This window comes from Melanerpes formicivorus, unplaced genomic scaffold, assembly GCF_026170545.1.
Source record: "Melanerpes formicivorus ecotype bairdi unplaced genomic scaffold, bMelFor1.0.p_v2 SCAF_99, whole genome shotgun sequence".
Lineage (NCBI taxonomy): Eukaryota > Metazoa > Chordata > Aves > Piciformes > Picidae > Melanerpes > Melanerpes formicivorus.
In genome coordinates this window covers 1,579,582-1,607,415 of record NW_027142451.1, presented here as the reverse complement: position 1 = coordinate 1,607,415, position 27,834 = coordinate 1,579,582, and the positions used below count along the sequence as shown (strand labels likewise).

At 48.0% G+C, this 27,834-nt stretch overlaps 1 protein-coding gene across 1 annotated transcript; it reads right to left on the bottom strand.

The window, feature by feature from the left end:
- Positions 1-8: 8 nt before the first annotated feature.
- CNN3 (calponin 3) lies at positions 9-27,548 on the bottom strand. Its single transcript, XM_068166298.1, has 7 exons — positions 27,368-27,548; positions 6,423-6,544; positions 5,971-6,037; positions 3,370-3,507; positions 2,793-2,909; positions 1,623-1,769; positions 9-1,121 (listed from the first exon to the last, which is right to left on the bottom strand). Exons 1-7 carry the CDS (start codon positions 27,422-27,424, stop codon positions 774-776), a joined length of 996 nt encoding a protein of 331 aa, XP_068022399.1. The 5' UTR covers positions 27,425-27,548; the 3' UTR covers positions 9-773.
- Positions 27,549-27,834: the final 286 nt, after the last annotated feature.

Sequence of the window (27,834 nt, the reverse complement as noted above, 5' to 3'; positions counted from 1 at the left end):
CTTCTACATACCTTTAAGAAAAAATATTTATTTATAAAAATACACTGGGATCAGTTTGAGAAGTGTGGCAATAAATACAGTTCAAGGAAGAAAAAGCATTTCTACATGGATACATTATGGCACAAGAAAAAGGCAAATGCACCATCTATCACGGACTTCCTGTTGGCTCAAGACTTTGTACAAGCTCCCTTTTTAGCGAGACAACTGTGTATGAGTTTGGTCAGTGTTGGTCATGGAATGAATACACCATCACAAATGCACACCTCTGGCTAATGCACGACTTACCACGAGCAAACAGCACCTCAGAAAGACGGGAATGGTAGTTAAATCAGCTTATGAGATGGCTGAGACTTCATTGGCAAAGACACATGGAACTTTGAGACGGGAACTCTTGTGTCTCGTCTGGCAAACAGCAAAGCTGTAAGCGTGTAAAATGAAGGCTGAACACGGTCTGTGAATCCCCACTTCAGCAGGGATGTGAAAATGCAGAGCTCCTTATGAGACACCCTGGCTGTACAAGAGCACTCCCCCTTTCACAGTATTCCTTTTACTTCATATGCAGTTATTGTTTATGCTGTAGACTACAACTGTTACAGCACTAAAGGCAACTAGAGAGGGAAAGGGCAGAGAAAGGAGAAAGGAATGTATGTAAGGCAGTATTTCTTTAGGTACATTAAGTATAGTGTGTAGGAAAGAGAGGGAACGATTCCACAAGGCTAGTTTCGTTCTTACTGAATAAAATAATGGACTAATACTGAACTGCTGGTGCAAGGCTAATAATCAATGCCCTGGTCACTGTACTGCCCATGGTAATCTCTTTGATAGTCATCTTGGTACTCTCCGTGGTAGTCATCAGGGTACTCTGCCTGGTAGTCGCTGTCGCTGATCTCGGAGCCGTTGGTGCCCGTCCCTTGGCTGCCGTTGTGAATGACAGGTTCCGTGGGAGCAGCACAGTACTTGGGGTCGTAGACCTGTCGGCCGAGCCCATACACACTCATTCCCTTCTGGGAAGCTACTTTGTTGGTACCCATTTGTAAGGAAATTGTTGAGTTATCGACGGGCTGCAGGATGTGCTTCTGGTCGTAGATGTCTCTCCTGGTACCTGGAGCCAGCATCCCAGCCTGACAAGAGAGGATTGGGGATGGTCAGTAAGAAGGTCAGGGAGCTCGTGTGACTACAGCTGGTACACCTGACTGGGCGTGCTAGAAAGCAGGATTAAAGTATAACAAAGCACATACCAGCAGCAGGTGTTCACCAGCAGTGAACAGTCTGAGAAGAAAACCCTTGTGGAGAGAGCTGCAGTTTACTTTCCTCTTTGGAAAGAGCACACCGAGTGCTCAGACTGAGGCAGTGCCCAGGAAGCAATTTCTTTCTTGCCTCTGTCTCGTTAGTATTCGCAGTGACTGCTTTGCTGTGGTACAGCACAGCCAGCTGAGAATTCCAGCAGCACAGGTCACTGCTGGGCCTTAAGGCATTCAGCACAAACCACACTGGCTAGTGAGAAGAGATTCAAGTTGCTGGATCACCGCACAGAAGCGCAGCTGACCTGCGCCCTGCCACCGCACACAGCCTGCAGGCTCTCCAACCCCGCCAGAATCTGCTGGATCTGCTCTGCCACTTACCTGACTCGCTCCTTTGTTAGTGCCCATCTGTAGGCTAATTGTTGTCTGGTCAAATGGCTTATCAGTTTGCATTTTTGGATCATAGAGGTGTCTTCTAGTTCCATAAGCAGTCATGCCTGCCTGACTGGCACACTTGTTGGTGCCCATCTTTATTGAGGGAAGGAAGAGGACAGAGAAAGTTACCTTCATTTGTACAGCAAGCACAGTCTGAGGAAACAAATAGGGTTAGTAACTGTGACAGCTGCCAGAAAATGCAGAGTGTAGGCTTTCCTCGTGGAGCTTGACCACTGCCTGTGGTTAAATCTCCCCTTCTCCACACCCAGCTTCACAGGGAAGCTTCATAAAGGCAACTGTCACACTAAGGCGCTTCAGTGCCTGGCATCTGCCCAGTTGCACTGCAGTTACTACAGAAGCAAGCATCCACATGGAATCAGTAGGTTTTACCTTGGACAGCAATGATTCAGTTACACTGCCACAGCTCCTCCACCACAGGAATGCTAAGATTTTGTGCCAGGTTTGGTTTATGTAACTACTAAGGAAAGTGGAGAGCAAAAAAAGAAGCTCCTACCATATAAGGAGCTTTAGCTACTCAAAGACTGCTACTTAAAAGCCGCTCTAGAGGAGGGAGACGCTGCCGCCAATCTTAGCTGTTCCCTTCCTCCTTAGCACTCTTACTGCAGCTTTAACTCTCTTCTCCCAGGCAACCAGGACCAGAACAAGAGGACACAGTCTCAGGCTGTGCCAGGGGAGGTTTAGGTTGGAGGTTAGGAGGAAGTTCTACACAGAGAGAGTGATTGCCCATTGGAATGGGCTGCCCAAGGAGGTGGTGGAGTCACCATCCCTGGAGGTGTTCAGGAGGAGACTTGATAGGGTGCTTGGTGCCATGGGTTAGTTGATTGGGTGGTGTTGGATGATAGGTTGGACACAATGATGTTGACAGTCTCTTCCAACCTGGTTTATTCTATTCTAATGCAAACACAAACCTTCCATGAGGTCACTTGAGCCTGTCAAGCCTACCAACAGCTTACAAAAACTAAAGCCTCACATCTCCTTGCATGGTAAGGCTGTATTTTAGTTCTGCAGCTGTTTTGCACAAACACCACTATCAGCTATCAAAACAAGAAAGTTCTCAAGTGTAACAGATGAACTGCAAGCTAAGGTCAGACTCACCTGCAGCCCAATGACACTCTGGCCAGCTTTTAGTTTCCCTGCATCAAAACTCCGTGCTTGTTTCTCTGCGTATTTGACACCAATATCAATCGTAGTGTGAAAGCCTTTAGTCTTTGCCTATTTAGGGAGAGGGGGAAATAAGAGCATTCAGTGTTTTAAAGTGTATTTTCTGTTGCAGGAATACTGCCTTTACAGCCCTGGCCCTGGGCTCTCAACTGATGCCACAAGCAGGTTTATCTCTTACAAGTTTTGCCAGGGGTGAGAGAAGGTGACACTCCCCTATGCCATGTAAAGGTGGCCCACCAATGCTCCCCAGGTATCTTGTCAGAAGGATACTCTGCAGGGATTAGTGTTCTCCTGTGAGCCCCCCTGGTTCTGTGCATACACAGAGAGCCCCAGAGCAAGGCCAGCTGCAGCCAACTCCATGCTTTCCCTGGAGGCACGTGGCAGGACGCAGCCCTCTGCAGCGTCCCAGGCTCGCAGCATGTGCCATTTTCCACGTTTACACGAGCAGCAGGGTGCATCTATCTGGGCTGGCACGGGGATTTGTGCCACTGCCAGAGATACAAGTACTTACCAAACCCGCCAGTGCCACTAGAGTTGTCTGTACTTGAGTCATATTTCCATTTTCAAAAAGATCATTTGCCTCAAAGATATCATGTGGCTTCATGCCATAGACTTGGATGGCTTTGATAAAATTCCCAATGTTCTCCAGCTAAACAGGTGAAAAAACACACAAACAAACAAAGAGTTTGCTACTCAGTGTTTCAGTTCAGGAACTAATTTTAAAGCCTTCTGCTGTTGGTTTGTTTCACCTGTTTTACACAACCTCTCTGCCTTATGCCAACTGGCCCTAACAGTTGGCATGGTGAAGTGACTGGTGGAAAGGCTGAGATTTAGCCTTTAATGCTGACTTCAGAAAGTAATCTAAGGATTTCTCTAGCCTGCCATCCTCCCATCAGTGAGTATCACAGACTTTGCTAGAGGGGGCTTTGATGACAAAGCTGCCTCAAATGTGTCCCTTGCAAGAGAAATGCCAATCTAAACCTTGCTTCCAACTGGCACACTTGACATATTGCACATGCTATTTGAACTCAGCAGTTGGTGACTGAGTAAAATCACAACTCTGTGCATATTGAGAACAGGTGACTGGGTTGGAAGGTATCTTGCTTACCTCCAGACAGATTCAACAAAAATGCTGGGATTTATTCCAGTGTGTCCAGCACTGTGTGCTGTAGAAACTGGAAAGCAGCATGGCATAAAGGGAGTAAGGGCTGAATATCAGCCTCCCTTCTGCAGCCTTAAGAGGTACTACAAGTTTCTTTTTTAAGTAAAAATCCTCCACCATATTTAGAGGTGTTCAATGACAATGAAACCAAGGGAATGAGGTGGCAGTGCTAAGCTACAGCCAGCAACAGTAAAAGGCAGTCAGCTCTAACTGGCAATGCCTGATGCCTGACAGTCCCTTGGTGGGGGAAATGCTAGAATAAAGCACTCCTAAGAAACCAGACCTGAACAGACTGAAATAAAAAGCATGCTGTAGTCTGCACTCTATTGCTTTCTGTTACACACCCATTTCTTCTGAGTCTCTTTAGGTCCCTTCCCTCCCCATCCTCTCAGGAGGGCACTTCATAGAGCGATGTCCTGGGACAGAGAAGCTGTTGAGCTAACACCTTGCAGCACTGCCTGAATGGAACACTCCAGCTGATCTAATAAAAGAGTTAACAGCTTGCTTTAACTTGGAGAAAGGCTTTGCTGTAGGGGTGGACCCTCTGCAGTTCTAACAGTTAAAGCCTTCGACACTGTCCCGCACCACATCCTGGTCTCCAAACTGGTGACACATGGGTGTGATGGGTGGACCACTGGATGGATAAGGAACTGGCTTGATGGCCGCACTCAAAGAGTGGCTGTCAATGGCTCCATGTCCCAGTGGAGGCCAGTGACAAGCGGAGTCCCTCAGGGATCAGTCCTGGGACCTGTCTTGTTCAACATCTTTGTGGGGGACATGGACAGTGGCATTGAGTGCACCCTCAGCAAGTTTGCTGATGACACCAAGCTGTGTGGTGCAGCAGACACGCTGGAGGGAAGGGATCCATCCAGAGGGACCTGGACAGGCTGGAGAGGTGGGCACAGGCCAACCTCATGAAGTTCAATAAGAGCAAGTGCAGGGTCCTGCATCTGGGTCAAGGCAATCCCAGGCACAAATACAGGCTGGGCAGTGACTGGCTGGAAAGTAGCCCTGAAGAGAGAGACTTGGGGGTGCTGGTGGACAAAAAGCTCAACATGAGCTCTCAGTGTGCACTTGCAGCCCGCAAAGCCAATCAGATCCTGGGCTGCATCAGGAGAAGTGTGGCCAGCAGGTCGAGGGAGGTGATCCTCCCCCTCTACTCAGCCCTGGTGAGACCCCACCTGGAGTACTGTGTCCAGTTCTGGAGCCCCTATTACAAGAGGGATGTGGAGGTGCTGGAAGGTGTCCAGAGAAGGGCCATGAGGATGATCAGAGGGCTGGAGCACCTCTCCTATGAGGACAGACTGAAGGAGTTGGGGCTGTTCAGTCTGCAGAAGAGAAGGCTCCGAGGTGACCTAATTGTCGCCTTCCAGTATCTGAAGGGGGCCTACAGGAAGGCTGGGGAGGGACTTCTCAGGATCTCAGGTAGTGACAGGACTAGGGGGAATGGAATGAAGCTGGAGGTGGGGAGATTCAGGCTGGATGTGAGGAGGAGGTTCTTCACCATGAGAGTGGTGAAACCCTGGAATGGGTTGTCCAGGGAGGTGGTTGGGGCCCTGTCCCTGGGGGTGTTTAAGCCCAGGCTGGATGAGGCTCTGGCCAGCCTGATCTAGTGTGGGGTGTCCCTGCCCATGGCAGGGGGGTTGGAACTAGATGATCCTTGTGGTCCCTTCCAACCCTGAATGAAACTATGAAACTATGAAACTACATACAAATGCTCAACTGCCCTTTACAACCCATCCCAGCTTCAGCTGCTTCCTGTTGACTGCTGTTGTTGTTTGCAGGATCCTCAGCTGTAGTGTTTGCATCACATACAACACCTGGTGCTAGTGAGATTTAAGGTGTACCATATTCACAGCAAACTTGTTAATACAGAACAAAAGAACTGTTGGGGAAGGGGGGTTGGAGGGGTTAGAGAAGTAGTTTGGGGGGGGGGTTTGGTTGTTTTACCTGGTGCCAATTTAGTTTTGATTGATTAATTTTCTTCACTGATCCTGGATGCAGCTTATTTATAAGCCTGGGGAGGTGAAAAAAAGGGAAATGCTTTAACAATAAATCTTGTCTTTATACCATCTGTGCAGGCATTATACAATAGTTTCACTCATGCTTTATTAGGTGCATTAGTTTAATCAAAAGGGTTAACTGTTTTGTTTTATACATAGTGCCTAGCTCAGATCTAACAAGCCCAACAGACCAGAAGAATTACGTGCCATTTGCTTATTGCAGGAGAGAGATTCATTGTTATGTGACACAGAAAGGAGATTGAAGTTTTCAAAGCAGCTGTCTCCCACCCTACTGCCAGTTACTGCTCAGGTATGTCAAGGGGAGTCTTCACAAAGTCTCTCCTTAGTCCCTCAGAAGTGGAATGCTGATGAAAATAAGGTTACTTAATAAATGCTTACTCGCATAAGATGATGCCATCCTTTAATCCCAGCTGGAAGTTAGCACCGATGCTCATCCCTGTAACCTCTTCTATCCAGTTCCGCAGATCCTCTTCTATCTGAGGGTCATATTTCAGGGCAATCTATAACACAAGCAGTTCTAGAGTTACTTCACCAGACACAACTGCAACCATTCCCCCACAGCAGTTCCAAGAGTATGTTATAGCATTTATCCACTCATTCACAGTATCACCAAGGCTGGAAGAGACCTCAAAGATCATCCAGTCCAACCTGTCACCCAACACCTCATGACTAACTAACCCATGGCACCAAGTGCCACGTCCAATCCCCTCTTGAACACCTCCAGGGATGGGGACCCCACCACCTCCCTGGACAGCACATTCCAATGACCAATGACTCTCCATGAAGAACTTTCTCCTCACCTCCAGCCTAAACCTCCCCTGGCACAGCTTGAGACTGTGTCCTCTTGTTCTGGTGCTGGTTGCCTGGGAGAAGAGACCAACTCCCTCCTGGCTACAATCACCCTTCAGGTAGTTGTAGAGAGCAATGAGGTCTCCCCTGAGCCTCCTCTTCTCCAGGCTAAACAACCCCAGCTCCCTCAGCCTCTCCTCACAGGGCTGTGCTCCAGACCCCTCCCCAGCCTTGTTGCCCTTCTCTGGACACGTTCAAGTCTCTCAATGTCCTTCTTAAACTGAGGGGCCCAGAACTGGACACAGGACTCAAGGTGTGGCCTAACCAGTGCAGAGTACAGGGGCACAATGACCTCCCTGCTCCTGCTGGCCACACTATTCCTAATGCAGGCCAGGATGCCATTGGCCTTCTTGGCCACCTGGGCACACTGCTAGCTCATGTTCAGCTGCTGTCAGTCAGCACTCCCAGGTCCCTTTCTGTTTGGCAGCTCTCAGCCACTCTGACCCCAGCCTGTACCTCTGCATGGGGTTGCTGTGGCCAAAGTGCAGCACCTGGCACTTGGATTTGTTGAATGCCATCCTGATGGCCTCTGCCCATCTGCCCAGTCGGTCGAGGTCCCTCTGCAGAGCCCTTCCACCCTCTAACTGACCAACATCTGCTCCCAACTTGGTGTCATCTGCAAATTTGCATTCTGTGCTGGATTTTAACTATCAGAGTAGAGGTGAAAGTCTTCTCTCCTTTTGCTATAATGTTTCTGGCTTTCCTAAACATTCATTTGTAAACCAGCACTTTGATGTATTCAGTTCTTCCCACAGCAAGCACTGCAGGAGCTTGTGAAGAGTCTTTTGACAGCTGCAGAGGAAGGAGGACTTCTCTGACAAAATGTTCTGTCAAAGCTGCACTTCAGCAGGAAAGGTGAGAGAGTGTTTTATGAACACAAGAATTCTGCCCTGCCCTTGGCACTGCTACTCAGGTGTGCATTCCCACAGGTGAACTTTCATACAACAGAGCTGCAGCTGTTCAGCCAAAGCTTATGGTGGCCTTGCCTTTTTTTTTATAAGGTAGATTATTATTGACGGAAGTGACCCAGGAGGCTTTGTCCTTGTTGCTACATCACTTTTTAAACTTAAGCTTTTGTAAACCTCTTAGTTTTCTTTTCTTTGGCCCCAATGGAAGGTTGATGGAATAAACTCTGATCTTATGTCTTAAATTGCAAGAAGGAAACAACTGCAGCAGGCTGTGAAGCTAAAAGTATCAGGTGCCCAGAGCTGTTAGCAAGGTGACTTCAATTAAACTCCTTTCCCAGATGCTCACACCAGTTGGTGCCTCAGTCACTAGAAATTAATCCATACGAATGGAATGCTTACACTCATGCTCCACAATCCCTTCAGCCTCAGCCTGGCACTGTGCAATGCTGCTCAGTCCTGGTGACTGGAGCAAAGGCACTGTGTCGCTGAAAGCATCGCTGCTTGCTCTGCAATGAAGAGCTGCCACTACTGTGGAGGCTGGCAACACTTCCCAACCTTCAGAAGGTGTCCCACATGGGTCAGTGAGCAAGACAGGGAGGGAGGGGAGGGAGCTGCCCTGAGAAACTGGACAGGTCAGTACAGAAGGTGCTTTGCAGTATTTCTGCCTCATGGAAAGTCAGCTCAGCTCCATGGGCTGCTTTCAGATTCTTGACCAGAGACCAACAGAGAGCCATCCACGTCAGGTTAAAAGGAATTCAGTGTGTTTTGCATGGTGTTAGGCTTCAGCCCTGAAAGGGCAGCTATTACCTATCTATACTGCAGGAGATCCCAGTGCCAACCTATCTGCAGTACTTGGGCAGAGGCAAAGGCCACATTTTGGCTAGCATTAGTAATCCCCAACTCCAAACTGAACCAATGAAACATTACACTATGCTGTGCTCTTTTTTAATGCTAGGGGGGGAATGGAAAATTCCTGTATCTCTGGCTTTATTTCAGAAACTGGTCTGAGTAATAGTTATTTTCCTTAGACTATTTGTGATGGTGGTGCTATGGTGCCTTAGTTACAGATAAGGACAATGAACTAACCCCTTTGCTTATTAAGATCTTGGTTAAGGTGTAAAACCTTATGCAATATTCTGCAGGAGATGACAAGCACCTCAGGGCCAAAAAGCTTTTTAGACCAATGCTGGCCTAATAGAGTCAGGAAGAAGGAAACTCAGGTCATAGTGTCTAGTGTGAGGAAAGTGTCATGACTTTGAAGATGTGGATACTAGACAGCTGAGAAGCAGACTGGGAAAACTCACTGCAGTTCACAGCTGCATACAGGAAGGCTCTGCAATTTTCTCTCTTTAGAGACAGACTGGCCTCTTGCACCTTCCTTAAGCTCAAGACCAGAAGCAGCACAAGCACATTTTTTCACTGACATTGATGGCAGCAATAGCAGAAGGTTGGTAGTCGTGTTTTTGAGGGGTTACCAGAAAGGTTAGCAACTTGAAAATGGTGTATGAGGAAGCTGGTTACCTTCTTTCTCCTTCCTAACCTGGTAATCAGCTTACCAGCTATTTCTCATGGCTATTTTTATTTCCTGTGGAACAGGGCTTATGTGATCACAGCCTTCATTTGTCTCCCCTGCAACATCTGGAGGAACTCAAGTAGCTTGCTTAAACTTACAGGAGAGCAGAAGTCAGCTGAGAGCAGCAGTCAGTGTTGCTTTGTGTGCAAGTATCTGTGCAAAGGAGAAAGACAGCCCCCAAGAGACTGAAAAGTAGCCTCACACTCAAACACATTAAAGAACACAGAGATCACACACAAGTGATCTTGTCTACAAAACCTGAAATTACACAGCACACAATATTTCTGTGGACATGTTCAAAACAAGCAAAAGAATTCATAGGAAAGCCCAAACCAGGTTATGCTCTGATATTCCAGTCAACAGCCAGCAGACAGTTTGGGCTGATCTTTGGATGCTGATAGCCCATGCTAGGTTAAAATGGCCACACCAGCGTGCCTGTGGGCACAGAGAGGAGTTCAACCTCATCTCTTTCTTTAGTTCCACAGAAATGTAACAGAATCTCAGAATGGGCTGGGTTGGAAGGGACCTCCAAAGGTCATCAACCCCCTCTGCAGTTGGCAGGGACATCCCCAATGAGATCAGGTTGTCCAGAGCCCTGTCCAGCCTCACCTTCAATAGCTCCAGGCATGAGGCCACAACCACCTCCTTGGGCAACCTGTTGCGGTGTTCCACCACCCTCATGCTGCAGAACTTGCTCCTCACATCCAATCTCAATCTGCTGTGCTATAGTTTGAAGCTATTGCCCCTGGTCCTGTCCCTGCAGGCCTTTGGAAACAGTCTCTTTCCAGCCTTCTTGTAGCCCCCTTCAGGTACTGGCAGGCCACTGTTAGGTCTCTTCAGAGCCTTCTCTTCTCCAGGCTGAACACTCCCAGCTCCCTCAGCCAGTCCTCCTAGCAGAGCTGCTCCAACCCCCTGATCATTTTCATGGGCCTTGTCTGGACCCTCTCCATCAGGTCCATGTCCTTCCTGTATTGAGGGCTTCAGAGCTGGATGCAGCACTCCAGGTGAGGTCTCAGCAGAGCAGAGGGGCAGGATCCTCTCTCTCCATCTGTGGCCACGCTGCTTTTGATGCAGCCCTGGCTGCCATTGGCCTTCTGTGCTGCCAGCTCACACTGCCTGCTCATGTCCATTATGCTTTCTGAAAATTCAGGCAGGTTGCATTTCAGTTTCAGACACTGCTAAGCCCTAGTGCATTCATCCAGCAGTTGCAAGTGGCTGGAATAAAACAGAAGTTGTCTTCATTTAATCTAAACCCTGGGAATAACTTTACAAAAGTCCATGGTCATGCCACCAAGACACATTTGAAAGATCATGCTCCCTTCCCAAGGGAAGGGAAGAATGAGAAGTCTAAGGACTCCTGCAAGCATGGCTATTTCACTGCTTCTTGGCAAGCATATAAAGGGGGGAGGGAGGGGGAAACCAGCCAAAATTGTCTTCATTGAACACTAGGTGCACTTCATGTGGGAGATTACCACTCAGCTGAATATTAAACTCCTGCCCCTATTACTGGGGGAGCTGAGGAGTGATCAGATGGAATTTTATCACTTCTCCTGAAAAATGTTTCCTTGCTGTTGGAGTGCTTTATCTTGTATTCAAATATTGAGGTTTTTCAAGAGGTTTTAAATTGCCATTGGGTATCACTACAGAAGGCAAAGCCAGCTCCAGTGAGAAGAAACCTTGTCCTGTTGCCACTGAAAGCATCACTCTTAAGTCTGCTCAGTTTTGGAACTGTCTCCACTGCAGTTTGACTTAAATGTGGCAGCATTTTTGTTCTGGTTTTTGAAATAGTGGGAAACTAGATTACAAAGAAAGTGAAGAGTGGTGATATTTTCTGCAAAAAATTATACCCAGCCCAACCAGTAAGCTGAAACTTCAGAATTTGGTTCTAAACAAGTGACAAGAAGGGGGTTCAACAGGGAGCATGACAGGTCAGGTGCTACCAGGAACAAGGCACTGTGCTTACTCTGAGTTCTTAGCTCTTTTACTCCTGAGAGCACAGGCAGAATATATGTAACACTACTACCAAACACTTTGTATTTCCCACAGCTATCACAGCTGTTCCAGATTTCCTTTGATTACTATCTTCAAAGGGAAGCTGGAAGGACAACAGGCTCACAAGATGTTAGGGGTTGGAAAGGACCTCTGGAGATCTTTCAGTTCAATTTCCCTGCAAGGGCAGGGCCACTGAATCTAGCACAGGTCTCAGAGGAACACATCCCGACAGAGCTGGAAAGGCTCCAGAGAAGAGGACTGCACAACCTCTCTGGGCAGCCTGCTCCAGTGCTCTGGGACTCTCACAGTGAAGAAGTTCTTCCTCATGTTGAAGTGGAACCTCCTGTGCTGTAGTCGACATCCACTGCCCCTTGTCCAATCCCAGGGCACAAATGAGCAGAGGCTGTCCCTGTCTTCCTGACTCCCAGCCCTCAGATATCGATAGAAATTGATCAGATCCCCTCTCAGTCTTCTCCTCTCCAGACTAAACAGCCCCAGGGCACTCAGCCTTTTCTCATCAGGTAGTGCTGCAGTCCCTTCATCATCCTTATAGCGCTCTGTTGGACTCTCTCCAGCAGATCCCTGTGCTGCTTCAACTGGGGAGCCCAGAACTGGATGCAGTGTTCCAAGCTTGGATCTAAGTGGAGGTGCTGGAAGGTGTCCAGAGAAGGGCCACAAGGATGATCAGAGGGCTGGAGCACCTCTCCTATGAGGACAGACTGAAGGAGTTGGGGCTGTTCAGTCTGCAGAAGAGAAGGCTCTGAGGTGACCTCATTGTGGCCTTCCAGTATCTGAAGGGGGCCTACAGGAAGGCTGGGGAGGGACTGCTCAGGATCTCAGGTAGTGATAGGACTTGGGGGAATGGAATTAAGCTGGAGGTGGGGAGATTCAAGGCTGGAGGTGAGGAGGAAGTTCTTCCCCATGAGAGTGGTGAAGCCCTGGAATGGGTTGTGCAGGGAGGTGGTTGAGGCCCTGTCCCTGGAGGTGTTTAAGCCCAGGCTGGATGAGGCTCTGTCCAGGCTGATCTAGTGTGGGGTGTCCCTGCCCATGGCAGGGGGGTTGGAACTAGCTGATCCTTGTGGTCCCTTCCAACCCTGACTGATACTATGATACTAAGTGAATAAAAATAGTCCTGTTTTCTCACTGATGCTATCAACCAACATGCCAACAGTCGACTCTTTCTGATTGCTGAACTTTCATGGAAGGTACTTCAATCTCCCAAGTCCACAGCACAGGAAGACATACACCACCTACTGAAGATGAAGGCAGTAGCTAAGCAGCTTTATTTCAAGTTTGCTTCATCAGGGTTATGAATAAATAAAGAGCAACAGACAGGAAGACTTTATAGAAGTATGAAACCAGATAGCAGGAAGCCAACTGTTCCTGACTTTGATCTGACAGATCTGACAAGACATCCAAAGTTGTAAGCCCTGGTTTTTTGCTGGTGCTTCAAGAGGTACAGATGTGGTGGGCAGAAATACCTTCAAAAGGAAACTAAAATTTATAGAGGTGGTCAAAATTACAGTGGTCTCAGGTCGTGGGAGCAAAAGAGTAGGTGTCACGTGCCTGCTGCAAGCTGATACAGACATTCGTGCCAGTGCAAGCCTCAGGATAAAATCCTTGGGATGAACTTGAATCCTCAGGCAATTTCACAGCCAGTTCTTGCATCCTGTTCTGTTCATGTGGGACTTTCCTGTTTGGGACCTCCTACAGTCCAGAGAAGGGCAACAAAGCTGGGGAGGGGTTTGGAGCACAGCCCTGTGAGGAGAGGCTGAGGGAGCTGGGGTTGCTTAGCCTGGAGAAGAGGAGGCTCAGGGGAGACCTTCTTGCCCTCTACAACTACCTGAAGGGAGGCTGTAGCCAGGTGGGGGTTGGTCTCTTCTCTCTAGCAACCAGCACCAGAACAAGAGGACACAGTCTCAAGCTGTGCCAGGGGAGGTTTAGGCTGGATGTTAGGAAGAAGTTCTTCATAGAGAGAGTGATTGGCCATTAGAACAGGCTGCCCAGGGAGATGGTGGAGTCACCATCACTGGAAGTGTTTAGGAAGAGACTGGATGGGGTGTTTGGTGCCATGGTTTAGTTGGTTAGATGCTGTTGGATGATAGATTGGACTCGATCTCAAAAGGTCTCCTGCAACCGAGTTCATTCTAATTCAGTGTAAAAGCCCTCCCTCCATCTGTAGCACAGGAACAGTAATCATCACTGGCTTTATCAAGTGTGTGGATTCCTGGAAACAAATTAAGTTCTCTCAGCCAATTCTAACTCTTTGGTTGTGTCCCCTCCAGCTACTCGATGTGCCTGCAGCATGTGACGCTCGAGTGCTGATGTTAACCAGTATTTCAGACCATAAGTGATATCATATGGGCTTTCAGTTGTCCTTTCATACTAATCTTTTCCAAATTACACACTGCACATCAAGGGCTACACAGATGCCAGATCTCTGGTTTAAGAGTTCAGCTGTCTATACTGCTGCTGCTCTGGAAAAAGACTGTAACAGCGTCTCAAGAGTTCGAGCAGTGAGTGTAAGTCACTGGGGCTAACAAACACACAACTTGGGTACAGAAGATCAACCTTTCAGAGTTACTGTTTTGTCACAACAGCTCAGACTGCTGAGTTCTGTGGACTCAAGCTTTAGGGGTCCACTGTGTAACGTGCAGCACACTGAAGTACCAGTAAGCACTTGAAGACTCTGCTCTCTGGTCTAAAATGTTAACAATAAAGCATCTGCCTGCCAAAGTGAGTGAGCAACCCCATCACAGGAACTGTCTCAACAAGCCCTAAGATCTAAGGTCTAGTTGAGAGGCATCCCTGCCCATGGCAGGGAGGTTGGATTAGATGATCTCTAAGGTCTCTTCCAGCCCAAGGATCCCAGTCCCAGCACCCAGCTGGAAGGCTGATTTTAGGCTGCTTTATGGGTACCTGAAGGGGGCAGGTCCCAGCCTCTCTTTCTTGGCATCCTTGTGTAGAAGTGGAGTTTGGTTTATTACTTCTCCAGCTTCCCAAGGACTGTCATGAGAGCTCTTTGCAGTTAACAGGTTGAGGGTGCAGCCTTGGGCTAAGCAGGGCAGGCTCTGTGTGCTGTGGGACTTCTTGAAAGACCTGATCCTGTAAGATGTACCTTCTGGGTGGCACTGGAATGGGTGCCTAAGGAGGCGGTGGAGTCGCTGTCACTGGAGGTCTTTAAGAAGAGACTGGATGTGGCACTTGGTGGCATGGTTTAGCTGATGTTGTGGTGGTTGGTCATAGGCTGGACTTGATGATCTCAGAGGTCTTTTCCAGCCTCAATAACTCAGATCCTGGGCTGCGGCAAGAGAAGTGTGGCCAGCAGGTCAAGGGAGGTGATTCTCCCCCTCTGCTCAGCTCTGGTGAGATCCCACCTGGAATACTGCATCCAGTTCTGGAGCCCCTATTGCAAGAAGGATCTGGAGGTGCTGGAAGGTGTCCAGAGAAGGGCCACGAGGATGATCAGAGGGCTGGAGCACCTCTCCTATGAGGACAGACTGAAGGAGTTGGGGCTGTTCAGTCTGGAGAGGAGAAGGTGCCGAGGTGACCTAATTGTGGCCTTCCAGTATCTGAAGGGGGCCTACAGGAAGGCTGGGGAGGGACTGCTCAGGATCTCAGGTAGTGATAGGACTAGGGGGAATGGAATGAAGCTGGAGGTGGGGACATTCAGGCTGGACATGAGGAGGAAGTTCTTCCCCATGAGAGTGGTGAAGCCCTGGAATGGGTTGTCCAGGGAGGTGGTTGAGGCCCTGTCCCTGGAGGTGTTTAAGGCCAGGCTGGATGAGGCTCTGGCCAGCCTGATCTAGTGTGGGGTGTCCCTGCCCATGGCAGGGGGGCTGGAACTGGATGATCCTTGTGGTCCCTTCCAACCCCGAGTGATTCTATGATTTACACACCTATGAAAGTGCAGCAAAGCAGGCTGTGTTCCAAGGTCAATAAAGCACAGGGTAATCTACAGCAAAAGAAACAGCCAGGACTTTAACCCAGTACCTGAAGAGATCACACATACACTCCTTCTAAGTGAACAGAAAGAACAAACAAAGCCCTCAGTTTAAGATGCTAATATTCTTTATAGGGAGAAATTTAGTGTGGCCCACATCCTTGCTTAAAGTTACACAAATTACTAACTTTTTGGTCAGTTGGGGGGTGGAGGAAATCAAGTAGAAAGAACTTACTGGATGTATATTAAGTATGGGTCACACTGATTTCATACTGAATTTAATCCATGCCTAGCCAGGGGGGGGTTAGTATTCATTTTACTTCTACACATTTATGTCATATCTACTAAAAGCAAACAGATAACTAAGGGAAAACCACAGCTCTTAAGACCAAAAGTTGTAGAAGTTTTAAGCAGCAGTTTATCCCTCTATCAACCTTGCAGTTTTTGCTGATTTGGAACTAGGAGTGGAACACTTCTACAGTTTCAGTGGTGACTACATATATCCTTTGGACTGAAATCAACAGTGCCTCTTGGGAGACCAAAGCCACCAATGTTGATATTTCTTTATCATTGACTTGGCACTAGTGTGTGGGGAAAGATGAAAGCATAATTACCTCCTGGTACCACAGCAGAAGATTTCTGAAGCCCTTCTGAAGCAGTGGGAGTGAGGCAGACAATATGGCTCGTCCTACATTTTTTCTCCAGACCTGCAGCCAGTAGCTGAGCTGCCCTGTTCCGTTCCCCACATGCTCTTCTGAGTCACACACCCGCACCACTTAGCACAATGTCCACTACAAACAAGTGGCATGAGCTTACTGGTTTATGTGAGTGACCAAGAAAAGGGCACAGGAGAAGAGGATAGGCTAGGCAAGGACAGGCTAGGCGGGGATAGGCCAGGCTTAACCAGGTTGGAAGAGACCTTATGAATCATCAAGTCCAACCCATCATCCAGCACTATCTAATCAACTAAACCATGGCACCAAGCACCCCATCAAGTCTCTTCCTTAACACCTCCAGTGATGATAACTTCACCACCTCCCTGGGCAGCACATTCCAATGGGCAATTACTCTCTCTATGAAGAACTTCTTCCTAACACCCAGCCTAAACCTCCCCTGGTGCAGCTTGAGACTGTGTCCTCTTGTTCTGGTGCTGGCTGCCTGGGAGAAGAGACCAACCCCCACCTGGCTACAAGCTCCCTTCAGGTAGTTGTAGAGGGCAAGAAGGTCTCCCCTGAGCCTCCTCTTCTCCAGGCTAAGCAACCCCAGCTCCCTCAGCCTCTCCTCACAGGGCTGTGCTCCAAACCCCTCCCCAGCTTTGTTGCCCTTCTCTGGACACGTTCCAGCAACTCAACGTCTTCCCTAAACTGAGAGGCCCAGAACTGGACACAGGACTCAAGGTGTGGCCTGTAAGTAAACATTCTTCTCATAAGCAAGCAGAAAGCTTTTCTAGATTTCTTCTTCTAATTATACAACTGAGTTAAACCTTTCTGGTTAAAATTCTGTAGTGTAAACAGATAATATATCTAAGCTTCAGAGGTGAGGAAGAGCAGCAAGGACATAAATCAGTATTTGTCTGCAGAACAGTTTTAGCCTGCCAGCAGAATGGTTGGTTAGTCACAGACTAAATTAAAAGCATAATGAGAAAGAGTGAGAGAGTACCAAGCTTTTCATCAAGGGGAGCCTCTCACCATTCGAGCTACCAACTCCATGACCTTTCATCACACAGAGAAATTAAAACTCCCTGTTAATTTCATCTGTGTTGACCAGGACTGCTTGCAAATGTCAGGAAGCAAATTTGTGCATGAGAAACCCAAAGGTAAAGGGAGGGTAAAAATCCAGGTGGAAGCAAGGGGAAGCACTCATGTTGGAAGATGCATCTTACTGTACTACTTCATACATGAACTTCACAGCTGTATCCATTTTGCTTAACATTCAACAGTACTTTCCACATGTAGTGTAACTGACAACGTGCCAATGTCTCACTGCTCCCTCTCCAAATCAAGATGTAGGCTACCACCTTTAAAAGGAGGAGGGATGAGCATTAATCCAAAATTCCTGGCCCTCTTCCCATAGGCACCGGTTCTGAAGTAAGAACAAGTTGTACCTCAAAGTTTCCAAGTCATTTGAACAGTAAGGTGCCTGCAGTCATACATGGTGTTTGCCGCCAGATCGGCGGGCTGGAAGAACTAAGCATTCTACTCCCATGGTTTTGTGACAGCCTGCAAACTACTCAAGAAGCAAAGACTACCAGCTTTGCCCCCAGAGCACTCCAACAACTCAGATGTGCACCTGCCCTTGGACTCAGCCCCAGTTCCCATCTCCTCTGCAGCTGTGCCATTGCACTGCTGTCACCCACACAGATCTGTCCTCACAGCTTTTCTCACATTTCTTATTATTATTTCTTCACAGTCACAGCTTTCTGGCAACTCTCTGTAGCTATCAGCTTCTGCTTGGAACTGTAGCACCTCCTGCCACCATACATTATGATCAGTGCCATCCAGCCCCTTAGCAATGTATACTTAGTCTCGGTGTTACTGAATGGTTTAAATGAAGATAGTTCCAGCAATATTATATTACTATGAGGTACTAGTATAGTATACATTATATATATATATGTATATTAGTGTTATATATAATACCTCTTATCTGAAACCATTGCTGTTTTCACTTCAGTTCTGCTCCCCAGTAGAACAGCTTCTAAAGCACACCACATTACAAGTTAATGGTCTGTGCCCCTGCAGCCCTCTCCCAAGAGGCAACTGATGGGCATTCCTTCACCTGCCAAACAGGATGGCAAAATCTGATTATTTTAGACTGAGACTCTCTCACCCTTCTTCTCCTCTTTGAACCTTCTTCACTTTCCAAAGCCAGAGGAACTGTGTTGGCTAAAGAGTAACTCAGAGCTCTCCAAAAAGGTAAAGAAAACGGGAGTCTCGAGGCAAGCTTTGCAAAATGCTACTCACAATGCAGGTTCCCTCGGCCTCTCCAGCACTGACACACTGAGTGGCTTGAGAGCACTTCCCAGGAAGGAGCAAGAATTAGTGACCAGAGCAAGTTACCAAGGCTCAAAGCACTCTGGGACTAAGGCAGTTTGTTGAGAGTCCAAACAGGGCACTAGACTGCAGGTGGAACTGCAGCACTTCATGCCTAATGAGCTTCTCTTACCGCCAGTTCCTCTGAGGGGACTAACACCTTGAAGGCTTTTGTCATTTATACACCCAGAACTGTATCTGCTTCAGATAAGAGATGGGTTTATATAAAAGCAGCAAGAAGTTTCCTTGTCTTCCTTCCTAATGTCTACTAAACTCTGCACTACTTCAAAAAGGAGGGGGAAAACATTTATTCTTTAGGAGTTTTTTAAAGGGAAAAAACCCCAACCAAACAAAAACACCCCCACACACACACACAAAAGCAACCAACCAAACAAAAATAAACCCAAGCAAACACAAAAATCCCACACCTAAACACAGAGCCACCCACCTGAAGAAAGTTAAAACTGGTTTTGGGATAAACATTGTACTTCAATCCCACTAAAGAGAAACAACAACAGAAGTTAACTCTGAGGCATTACTGCAAAACCAAAAATATTTACCCCCAAGAAAGCAGTCTGCTGCTGAATATAGCTACACAAGTTAGCAACTGCTCAGAATCAGATACTTACAAAAAGCATTTTTAAGCAAAAGAGTCCTTCTTGAAGAAAAAAAAAAAGGATTTTCACATGATCTCACTTTGAAAAAATCTGTTTCAAATCGCCCTACATGTCCGGGCCCCAAGCCCATTTTTACTGAAGGCCTTTCCTGTACAGTTCCACAGGGGATGGGAATCTCTACAAAGTTTGCCTTAAAAGGATGTGTCAGATGCACAGCGTATACAGTGTTACATGGCTACAGCAGCTAACCATTCTGAGTACAAAAAACCTTCAAGCCTTTATCCTCCACAGCAAATCATACACCATTTGAAGGCAAGAAAAAGCCTCTGCATTAATGTTCTTATAAAAATGGACACCCAAGAAGAGGAAAAAAACCTACTAAAGTCACTGACATGCCATTATCCCAAAGCAATGCATGCACCACCCTGTCTTGTACAGGTACTGACTCAGTAACAGGACTGTGACAGGCATTTTTCTGAGCTTCAAGCTAACTCTGAGCTGACACATTACTATGTGCACATTCATCTGTCCACTTCAAACCAGCAAACATTACTGCAATGCAAAGTCAGCTTTTTATTTTCTGAGACTGCAATCCCATGTAATTGTCCTGACTCTGCCAAACTCCTCTTTGCTTTCTTCAGAGGTGTTCTGGCCACAGCTGTACTGTGAGCTTGCACGTAAAGGGATGCAAGACTCGGTACCTGATGCACGCCCTTAAACGTTAACCTCAGCAAGTTTTAAGTTTTCCCATCGCCAGCACAAGTTTCACTAAAAGTTTACTAATCTGCCCAAAACCACCAAAAGTGGTTTAAATTCATCAAAAGTGCTTTGTATGTGGAAGTGCAGAGCCCCTGTGCTTCCCAAGGTTAAATATTCAAGTTTACAGGAAGCATCCTCACCCTTCATTTACACAGGCACCGTGCCTTGCTGGCAGCAACAGCAGAGTTCTCATCTCTGCTGTCCTCATGCACACACGCAACAGCCTGGTGCTCCACCTCTGCTTTCATTTTGAGGAGGCAGGAGCCAATTCTGGCTACACCATGCCACTTCCCTCTTAGGAAAAAAAAAAGGTGTAAGCCAAGAGATGGGATTGGAAGTTGCCTCCCTTACAGAAGGCTTAACACAGGGCTGGGGCACACTTCTCACAGTTCAAGCATGGGTGTGCACCATTTCAAGTGACCAAGTTTGGAGACTCAGCAGGATTCCAAAAGATAACTGTCAGCTTGGCAATGGCATGTGAAGGTTTACAAGGGATTTAAACCATTGAGGGGAAAAAAAGTTAGCTTCCTGTGTTTCCAGCAGCAACTGCCAGATGTCACTTGAGTAGCTGCTTTCACAGGTTCGTTTCAGCTCACCTACTCAGGGGTGAAACTGGATATAGGGTATGTCTACTCAGAGGGGTTGTCTAAGGGCTTCAGAGTCTGACTCCTTGTTCATGGGTTTGGGTAAGCCTGCAGAACAGGTAGTGTTGGCTGACAAACACAGGAGGCTTTAAGCAGCTGACAGACGCACTACCATCCAAGTTGCTGTCAAGGGAACTGTTTCCATGGCAAATGACTTGCTTCTGCTTAACATGAAAAGAAGATACAACACAGGTATGAACTGTCAACTCAATGCCACCTAGCTTTCACCACCACCACTTTATACTTGGTAGGAGTACTACTTATTATTGCTGTAGTGTTAAATAGTTCTATTGAAGTAACCATAGAACTGGAAACCTGTACTTGAAACATGCTAAGCGAGCAGACCTGTTCTGAGACAGTAACAGTGGAAGATGAAAGTGGATTACATGCATTGAGATAGAGAGAGTGGACAGTAAAGGCTGAAAATTAATAAAGGCACTGCAGTTACAATTCTACAGGAGTAGCTTCCTCCCTTAAAGAACAAAAAACAACCCCAAAACCCAACCATGTAGCTATTGATGTGGTCCCTTCCAACCCTGAATGATACTATGATTAGGGCTATTGAGCTAAGAGGGTGTTAACTCAGGGTTACACACAGGGTGTTACACCAGAAGAATACAAATTACTACATTACAGCAGCTTAATAAAGCTACTGCTTGACTAAGGCTCTTTAAGAAAAAAGTCCTGTGCAAAATCTCCAGCAAAATCTCCAGTAAACTCCCATTTCAGCAGCTGAGGTGGCAAATACTTTGTGAGAAGACTAAGAGCACAGTGAATGGCCAGCACGTGATTTGGAAGGAGAGGGAGGCAGGCAGCAGCACCATTTTCTAGGAGATGTTGAACACAACCGAGAGGTAACAGGGCCAGTGGAAAACTGAGTATCAAAAAAACTAACCAGCAGGGATACTGTAAACAAGTTGGTAGAATTCTCATCGTTTGGTCACTGATACATTAGAGAATATATTCTGGTTTATGACTGAGAAAATGTAAGTTTTCATTGCCTTTATCACAAATCTGTTTAAAGTGAAACATGCCAGAAGTGAAACTGTGCCAAACACTGACTGTACCTTCAGCTGGAGTTGTTCCACTGTCATCTTTATGCTTTGTGGAAAGTTCTGCTGTCTACAACTACCTGAAGGGAGGTTGTAGCCAGGAGGGAGTTAGTCTCTTCTCTCTAGCAACAAGCACCAGAACAAGATGACACAGTCTCAAGCTGTGCCAGGGGAAGTTTAGGCTGGAGGTGAGGAGAAAGTTCTTCACTGAGAGTCATTAGCCGTTGGAATGGGCTGCACAGGGAGGTGGTGGAGTCACCATCCCTGGAGGTGTTTCAAGAGGGGACTGGAAGTGGCACTTGATGCCATGGTCTAGTCATGAGGTCTGTAGTGACAGGTTGGACTTGATGGTCTTTGAGGTCTCTTCCAACCTTGGTGATTCTGCGACTGTACCATTAAGAACCATTCTCTTAGACTGAATGCATTCTGTGCAGCTAGTTGACAGATGTTGTAACTAAACCTGTAACAAAAGTTTTCACTCAGCACTTAATTCATCTTTGCATATTAGAGTTATAAAGGAGCCCCGGGAATGGCTGTGGAAAAAGAAATAGAATGCTTGAAGATTAGCACCCAGAATGATTTCTGGAACACAATAAATATGAAAGACAAGTTATGAAGTTGTTAATTTGAACTGCTAGTTTCACAGCATCACAGTATAACTAAGGTTGGAAGAGACCTCAAAGATCATCAAGTCCAACCTATCAACACAGACCTCATGACTAGACCATGGCACCAAGTGCCACATCCAATCTCCTCTCGAACACCTCCAGGGATGGGGACTCCACCACCTCCCTGGGCAGCACATTCCAATGACGAACGACTCGCCTGGTGAAGAACTTTCTCCTCACCTCGAGTCTAAACCTCCCCTGGCGCAGCTTGAAACTGTGTCCTCTTGTTCTGGTGCTGGTTGCCTGGGAGAAGAGACCAACCCCTTCCCAGCTACAACCACCTTTCAGATAGTTGTAGAGGGCAATGAGGTCACCCCTGAGCCTCCTCTTCTCCAGGCTAAACAACCCCAGCTCCCTCAGCCTCTCCTCATAGGGCTTGTGCTCGAGGCCTCTCTCCAGCCTTGTTGCCCTTCTCTGGACATGTTCAAGTGTTTCGATGTCCTTCTTAAACTGAGGGGCCCAGAATTGGACACAGGACTCAAGGTGCGATCACCTTGTTTGTTACTAAAGCCTGGATCCAGATGAAAAAAAAATACCACAGCTTTTGGAAAAAAGCACAGCAATTTGACAAGAGAGAAAACTTTTAATGCTATGCCTACTGATAGAGGTATTTAGATAGTAAATGTTCACTTCAAGAGCTATGATCAGAAGCCACGAGTTAACTGGAACAAGCCTAACTTCAGTGACTGATTTTGTAAAACTCTTCTGCTGCTTCCTCCCAAACTGCCTTTGTAAAATCTCAGTGCATATGCTGCTGCTCCAGTATTCCCACAAACACCAACACCCTGGATTTTTAATTCATTCCCCATATAACTGGCTGAAAGTTCCCATCACGGAAAAGGTGGCACAGGGCGGTTTTATTTGAAACACATTTATTTACAACTTGGGTATGCAATTCCGGATACTGCTTCAGGTAGAGATTACTTAAAGGGATTGTTTTCACTACAAGAAGAACACCGAGTTGCTGGAGCACATCCAAAGAAGGGCAATGAAGCTGCAGAACAGGTCTTGTGAGGAGCAAATGAGGGAACTGGGGTTGGGTAGTCTAAAAGGAGGCTGAGGGGAGAGTTCGATGTTCTCTACAGCTACCTGAAAAGGTGTTGCAGTGAGGTGGGTGCTGGTCTCTTCTCCCAGCTAACTGGTGATAAGACAAGAGGAAATGGCCTCAAGTTGCAGCAGGGGAGGTTTAGATTGAATATTAGGATAAAATTATTTACTGAAAGAGTTTGCAGGCATTGCAACAGGCTGCCCAGGGAAGAGGAGTCACCATCCCCAGAGGTATTCAAAGAATGTGTAGACATGGCACTTTGGGACATGGTTTAGTGGGCATGGTGGTGCTGCATTGACAGTTGGATTTGATGATCATAGAGGACCTTTTTCCACCCCAATGATTCTATGACTCTGCTTCTTTAAATGCTACAGAGATATCCAGGTAGAAGAGAATGGGAATACTGAGATCCTGTACTGTCAGTCATCACACAAGATATCCACCTGTGCTCTCAAAGATGAAGTTGTCATTGCCTTTATCCAGTATAATTTCAGTTTTATTGCATAATTCCAGACAGCATTAATAGAAATACACTTTAGCAGCAGCAAATGTTCTTAACTCAAGGTTCACAAAATGCAGTGAGCAAAACTGAAGGTTTGCTAAAGTAAAAACAGTTTCCAAAAAGTATGGAAGGCCACAACAAGTAGGAACAGTTAAATTTTAAGAAGGCAAATGGTATTACTGAAAGGAGAAGAAAGAAACTACACTCACCCGCATCTTGATCATTGAATTACAAGTTACAATACCTGAGAGTTAATGATTCACCTCTGGTTCCCAGTTTTGTGGACAAAGTAATTAAATCAGTGCATTCGGCCTGTGACAAGTGAAATACAGTACAAAAATTCTCTCCTCAGCAGTTTGGGAGGGACACGATAATCATATCTAGAAGTAGTCTGCATTATTCACTACAGACTTCAATTCTTTATTAATCTGGATTTGCCCTCAAGAAGGAAAGCAGGCAGCATGACTGCCCTCCTGCACACTTGTAAACAAAGCGGCTCCTAATCTGCAAGTTCCGTTTGTCTGACAGCCTCCACTTGGGAAAGTTTGTTTCCCTTCCTTTTCCCTGACATTAGTGCTTGACCTTTCAGGGGGGCAGCTGCAAGGACAGACTAAGTCACCTCAGTCACTCTGGTATCTTTACAAAGTTTTGAGAATGGTACTGACCAGTGACTGCCTCCTGGCAGAGGGATGGCCTGGAAGGAAGGGGAGAGACTAGAATGGAGACAGCCAAACGCTATGCAAAGTTTAACTACCCACACAGACCATATTTCTGTCTGTCCTCCCTCTCACATGGAGGTGAAACTGGCAGTGTATCAAAGGTAAGAAGAGGGAGAAGATAAATTGCCTGCCCAATACAAATACCATTTCCATGGGAAGGGTGGAGTCACTAGGAAGCAGCTGAAAGAACTGGAGCCTCTCCTCCTGCCTGGAATTCCTGTTTGCTCTGCACCTTGTGCAACGAGAAAATGGAGCAAAAGTTTCTGCTAATTCCCTATCTACCTCAGTTGTAAATTAGGGACAAACATAACATCAGCTTGTAGCTTCATCTCATTGCATCACCACCTCAAGTGAACCTCACGTACTGCAGAAACTCTCCTACTGCATTCAGCTCAAAGGGCTTCTCACAGAGTATTTGTTTCGGAGCAAATATGTCAAGCGAAAGGGGGATCAGCTTCAAATGAGTATTGGGTTGACTACCTACACATTTCTCATGCAGACAAGTTTCCTTACAGCTGAAAACTAGTGCCCAAACTCCATCCATTCCTTACAGGAAAGAGGAAGATGGATCCATAACAGAGACCAGACACCTCGGTGTAAGATAAGGAGTAAATCATGAGAAGGGTGGAGGATCTAAAGGATGGGAACAAGGGAAAAAAAAAAATCCCTTAACATGTAACTACACAGAGATTTAAACTTGGAGACAGAATCTGATCATCAATTAATTAAACAGAATCCACAAAAAGCCTCAGGAGGTGCTACGCTCATCTATTCAAACACCCTTGTAAACAAAAGCTGACAGTAAAATAATGCCAAATGAGAAAAATCAAGAGTGAAAACCAAAACCTGGACACTCTCCTGTCCAGCCCAGCTGGGTTCTCAGGCTGCACAGCCATCCACACACGTTTTGTGCAGGAAGACGCTTGCTTGGGGCTCACCACTGAAAATTCCAAACGAGGGTTATCTAACATTCGCCATCATGCAAGCAGGAAGATAGTAACACCACAGTCTGCACAAAGGTCAGGGCTTCAGAAACCACCATTAAAGATCACTACCAAAAAAAAAAATAGTCCTGCAAACCAGATTTTTTTTCCAAGTATTTGGAGACAGAAGAATCTGGAAAAAGACAACTCTGATCTTTACAGACCCAGAGAAGCAGAGCTACACATTCTACCTGCCTGTAGCGCACATGGTTTGGAGTTTGATCTTACAGCAGATGCAATGTTCTCCAAAGTTCAAAGCTGCTTCACCTTTTGCTGGATTTTTTGTTGTTGGGTGGGTTGGGGTTTTTTGTTTGCTTGGGGTTTTGGTTTTAAAGGAGATTAATTCATCTGTCCCTGCCACACTGGAATATTATTGTCGTGACACTGCCACATGGACATTTCCAAGGACTGCAGCAGAAGCCTGCACATCTATTTGCACTCGGGGGGGGGGAAAGGTAGAAAAAGTGAGCAAAATAACAGCAAGGTAAAGTAGAAAGCCCTTCACCAAAAAGGGTGTGAAGCACACCAGTTTCAAACCTTCTGTTAAGACAGGGGCTTGGAACAGTTCCTCTCAAAAGGCCCTAAGGAGACTGATGACAGATACTGAAAGAAAGACTAATTTCTTCTCATCTCCATGGAGAAATCCCTGTCAAGCCTGGGTGATTCTGTCAATAACCTGAAAGTAGAATATGGCTAATTTTCTTCCTGATTGACATGCAGTAACGCACAACACATGTTTTGTTGCCTTTTGTTTAACCAATCATTAAGTTTAGCCATTGGAAGCCATTAGTCCGGAACACGTTTGGTTACAGGATGCACTCAAACTTCATGGCAGAAACCTACAACCATCCTAAGAAAACCAAACTGGGGGGGGGGGGGGGGGGAGGGGAGGAAGTATATTTTGTGAAGTTTCCAACGTATTAAGACTTTCTGCATAAATTACAATGCTTAAACTACTTCACTCCCTCCTTCCCCTTCTAGTCAACCACAAGTAGAACAGGACCTGTGGGTGTGCTGAAGCCTGACGCCAGCCATGCGGGTGAAACAACCAGTTACCAAACACCGCGTTTGAACTTAAGCCTGCGAATAAAGACACAGAGCAACCATTTATCCCTAGCTGTTTACCGGTAGAGGTTTTATTGCAAAGGTTTTTCCTCTTACGGGCAACTGTTCCCTGCAAGCCTGTGCAACAGGACGCGAAGACAGGCAGCTTTTGTTCCACAGAACGCGAAGAACGCGGGAGTCCGGCCAGAGCGGCTCAGCAAGACAAACCACAAAAGGTGCACAGCTCTCCGGCGGCAGAGCCTGGGCTGCCGCCGCGCACCGAAGCCCCGGGCGCTGTGACAAGCCCCTATCACGACAGCCACCGCTGGGGGCCGTCCCGAAGGGCGGCGCTCCCGGCAGGGCGCGAAGCGGCGGTAGGCCCCGCCAGCGCGCGCTCCCCCCGCGGCACGGCGCCTTTGTGTGCCCCGCCGGGCCGGCAGGGGCGGGGCAGGGCCGCGCCGCGCACACAATGCGCGGCCGCTGCGGGGCCCGCGCCGATTGGCCGCGGCCCGTCCGTGCCCATGAGATCATGCGGCTGGAATGCGCCGCGCGGGGGGCCGGGCCGCGCCGCGTCCGAGCCGCTCCCCTCCGCTCGGTGCCGGTAGCGCCCTGCCCCGGCACCTCGGGCACCGCCCACGGCTCCGCGCCCGCTCCCGGCGAGAGAAGCGCGGACAGCGCCCGCGGAGGCGAGCGGGACGTCCCGTACCAGGGCTGCCAGCACGGGACGCGCCGCGAACTGCAGCATCGCCGCCCAGGGGTCGGCCCAGTGCTGACAGACACCTTTCCGGCTCCCGGCGCGGCTGCAAGTTTCCCGAGCAGCGCCAGGAGCAGAGCGCTATCCCGCGCACCTTTCCCGCGCCGCACCCGGGCGGGGATCCCCGTCGGGAGCTGGAGGCAGCGAAGCCCGACGTCGCATCTCGTCCCGCCCCCGCCAGCCCGGTGCAGACAAAGCCCGGTCGAGCTTCGTGCTGCCGCCGCTGCCTCCCGTACCTTGTTCTTGACCTCGGCGGAGAGTCCGTAGGAGGGCCCCTTGTTGAAGTGGGTCATGTCGGCTGTCTCCCTGCTGCCTGAGGGCGCAGGTCGCAGGCACTGGCAGCTCCGGGCTGAGGCGAGAGTCCGCCCGCGGCCGCGGAAAGTTCTAGTCCCTCCCTCACGGCCCGGCCCCGCCGCCCTCCTCGAGGCTGTTGGAGCCGTCCGCGCGCCAATCGGGGAGCGGGGCCGAGGCGGCCCCTCCCGGCCCGCCCGGGGAGGGGTCGCGCCGCCCGCCTGGCCCCGCCCCGTCCTGCCCGCGGCCGGGTGACGCCCGGGGGGTCCGGGTCGGGGCGGGGAGCGGAGGGGGGGAACGTCAGCGGGAAAGAATGCGCTGCCAGCAAGGGCTGCCGCGGGGAAGAGCCGCCGCCGCGGATTCCAACCGCATGCGGCGCCCCGGCGGGGAGCAGGAGAAGGGGGGCTCGGTG

Excerpts from the sequence above, each read along its gene's own strand:
- CNN3 (XM_068166298.1), bottom strand. The coding sequence starts at position 27,424 with ATGACCCACTTCAACAAGGGGCCCTCCTACGGACTCTCCGCCGAGGTC. Across the intron at positions 3,508-5,970 it reads CAAAACTAAATTGGCACCAG|CTGGAGAACATTGGGAATTT; the intron begins GTAAAACAACCA and ends TCACCTGTTTAG. Across the intron at positions 2,910-3,369 it reads TAGTGGCACTGGCGGGTTTG|GCAAAGACTAAAGGCTTTCA; the intron begins GTAAGTACTTGT and ends CTCCCTAAATAG.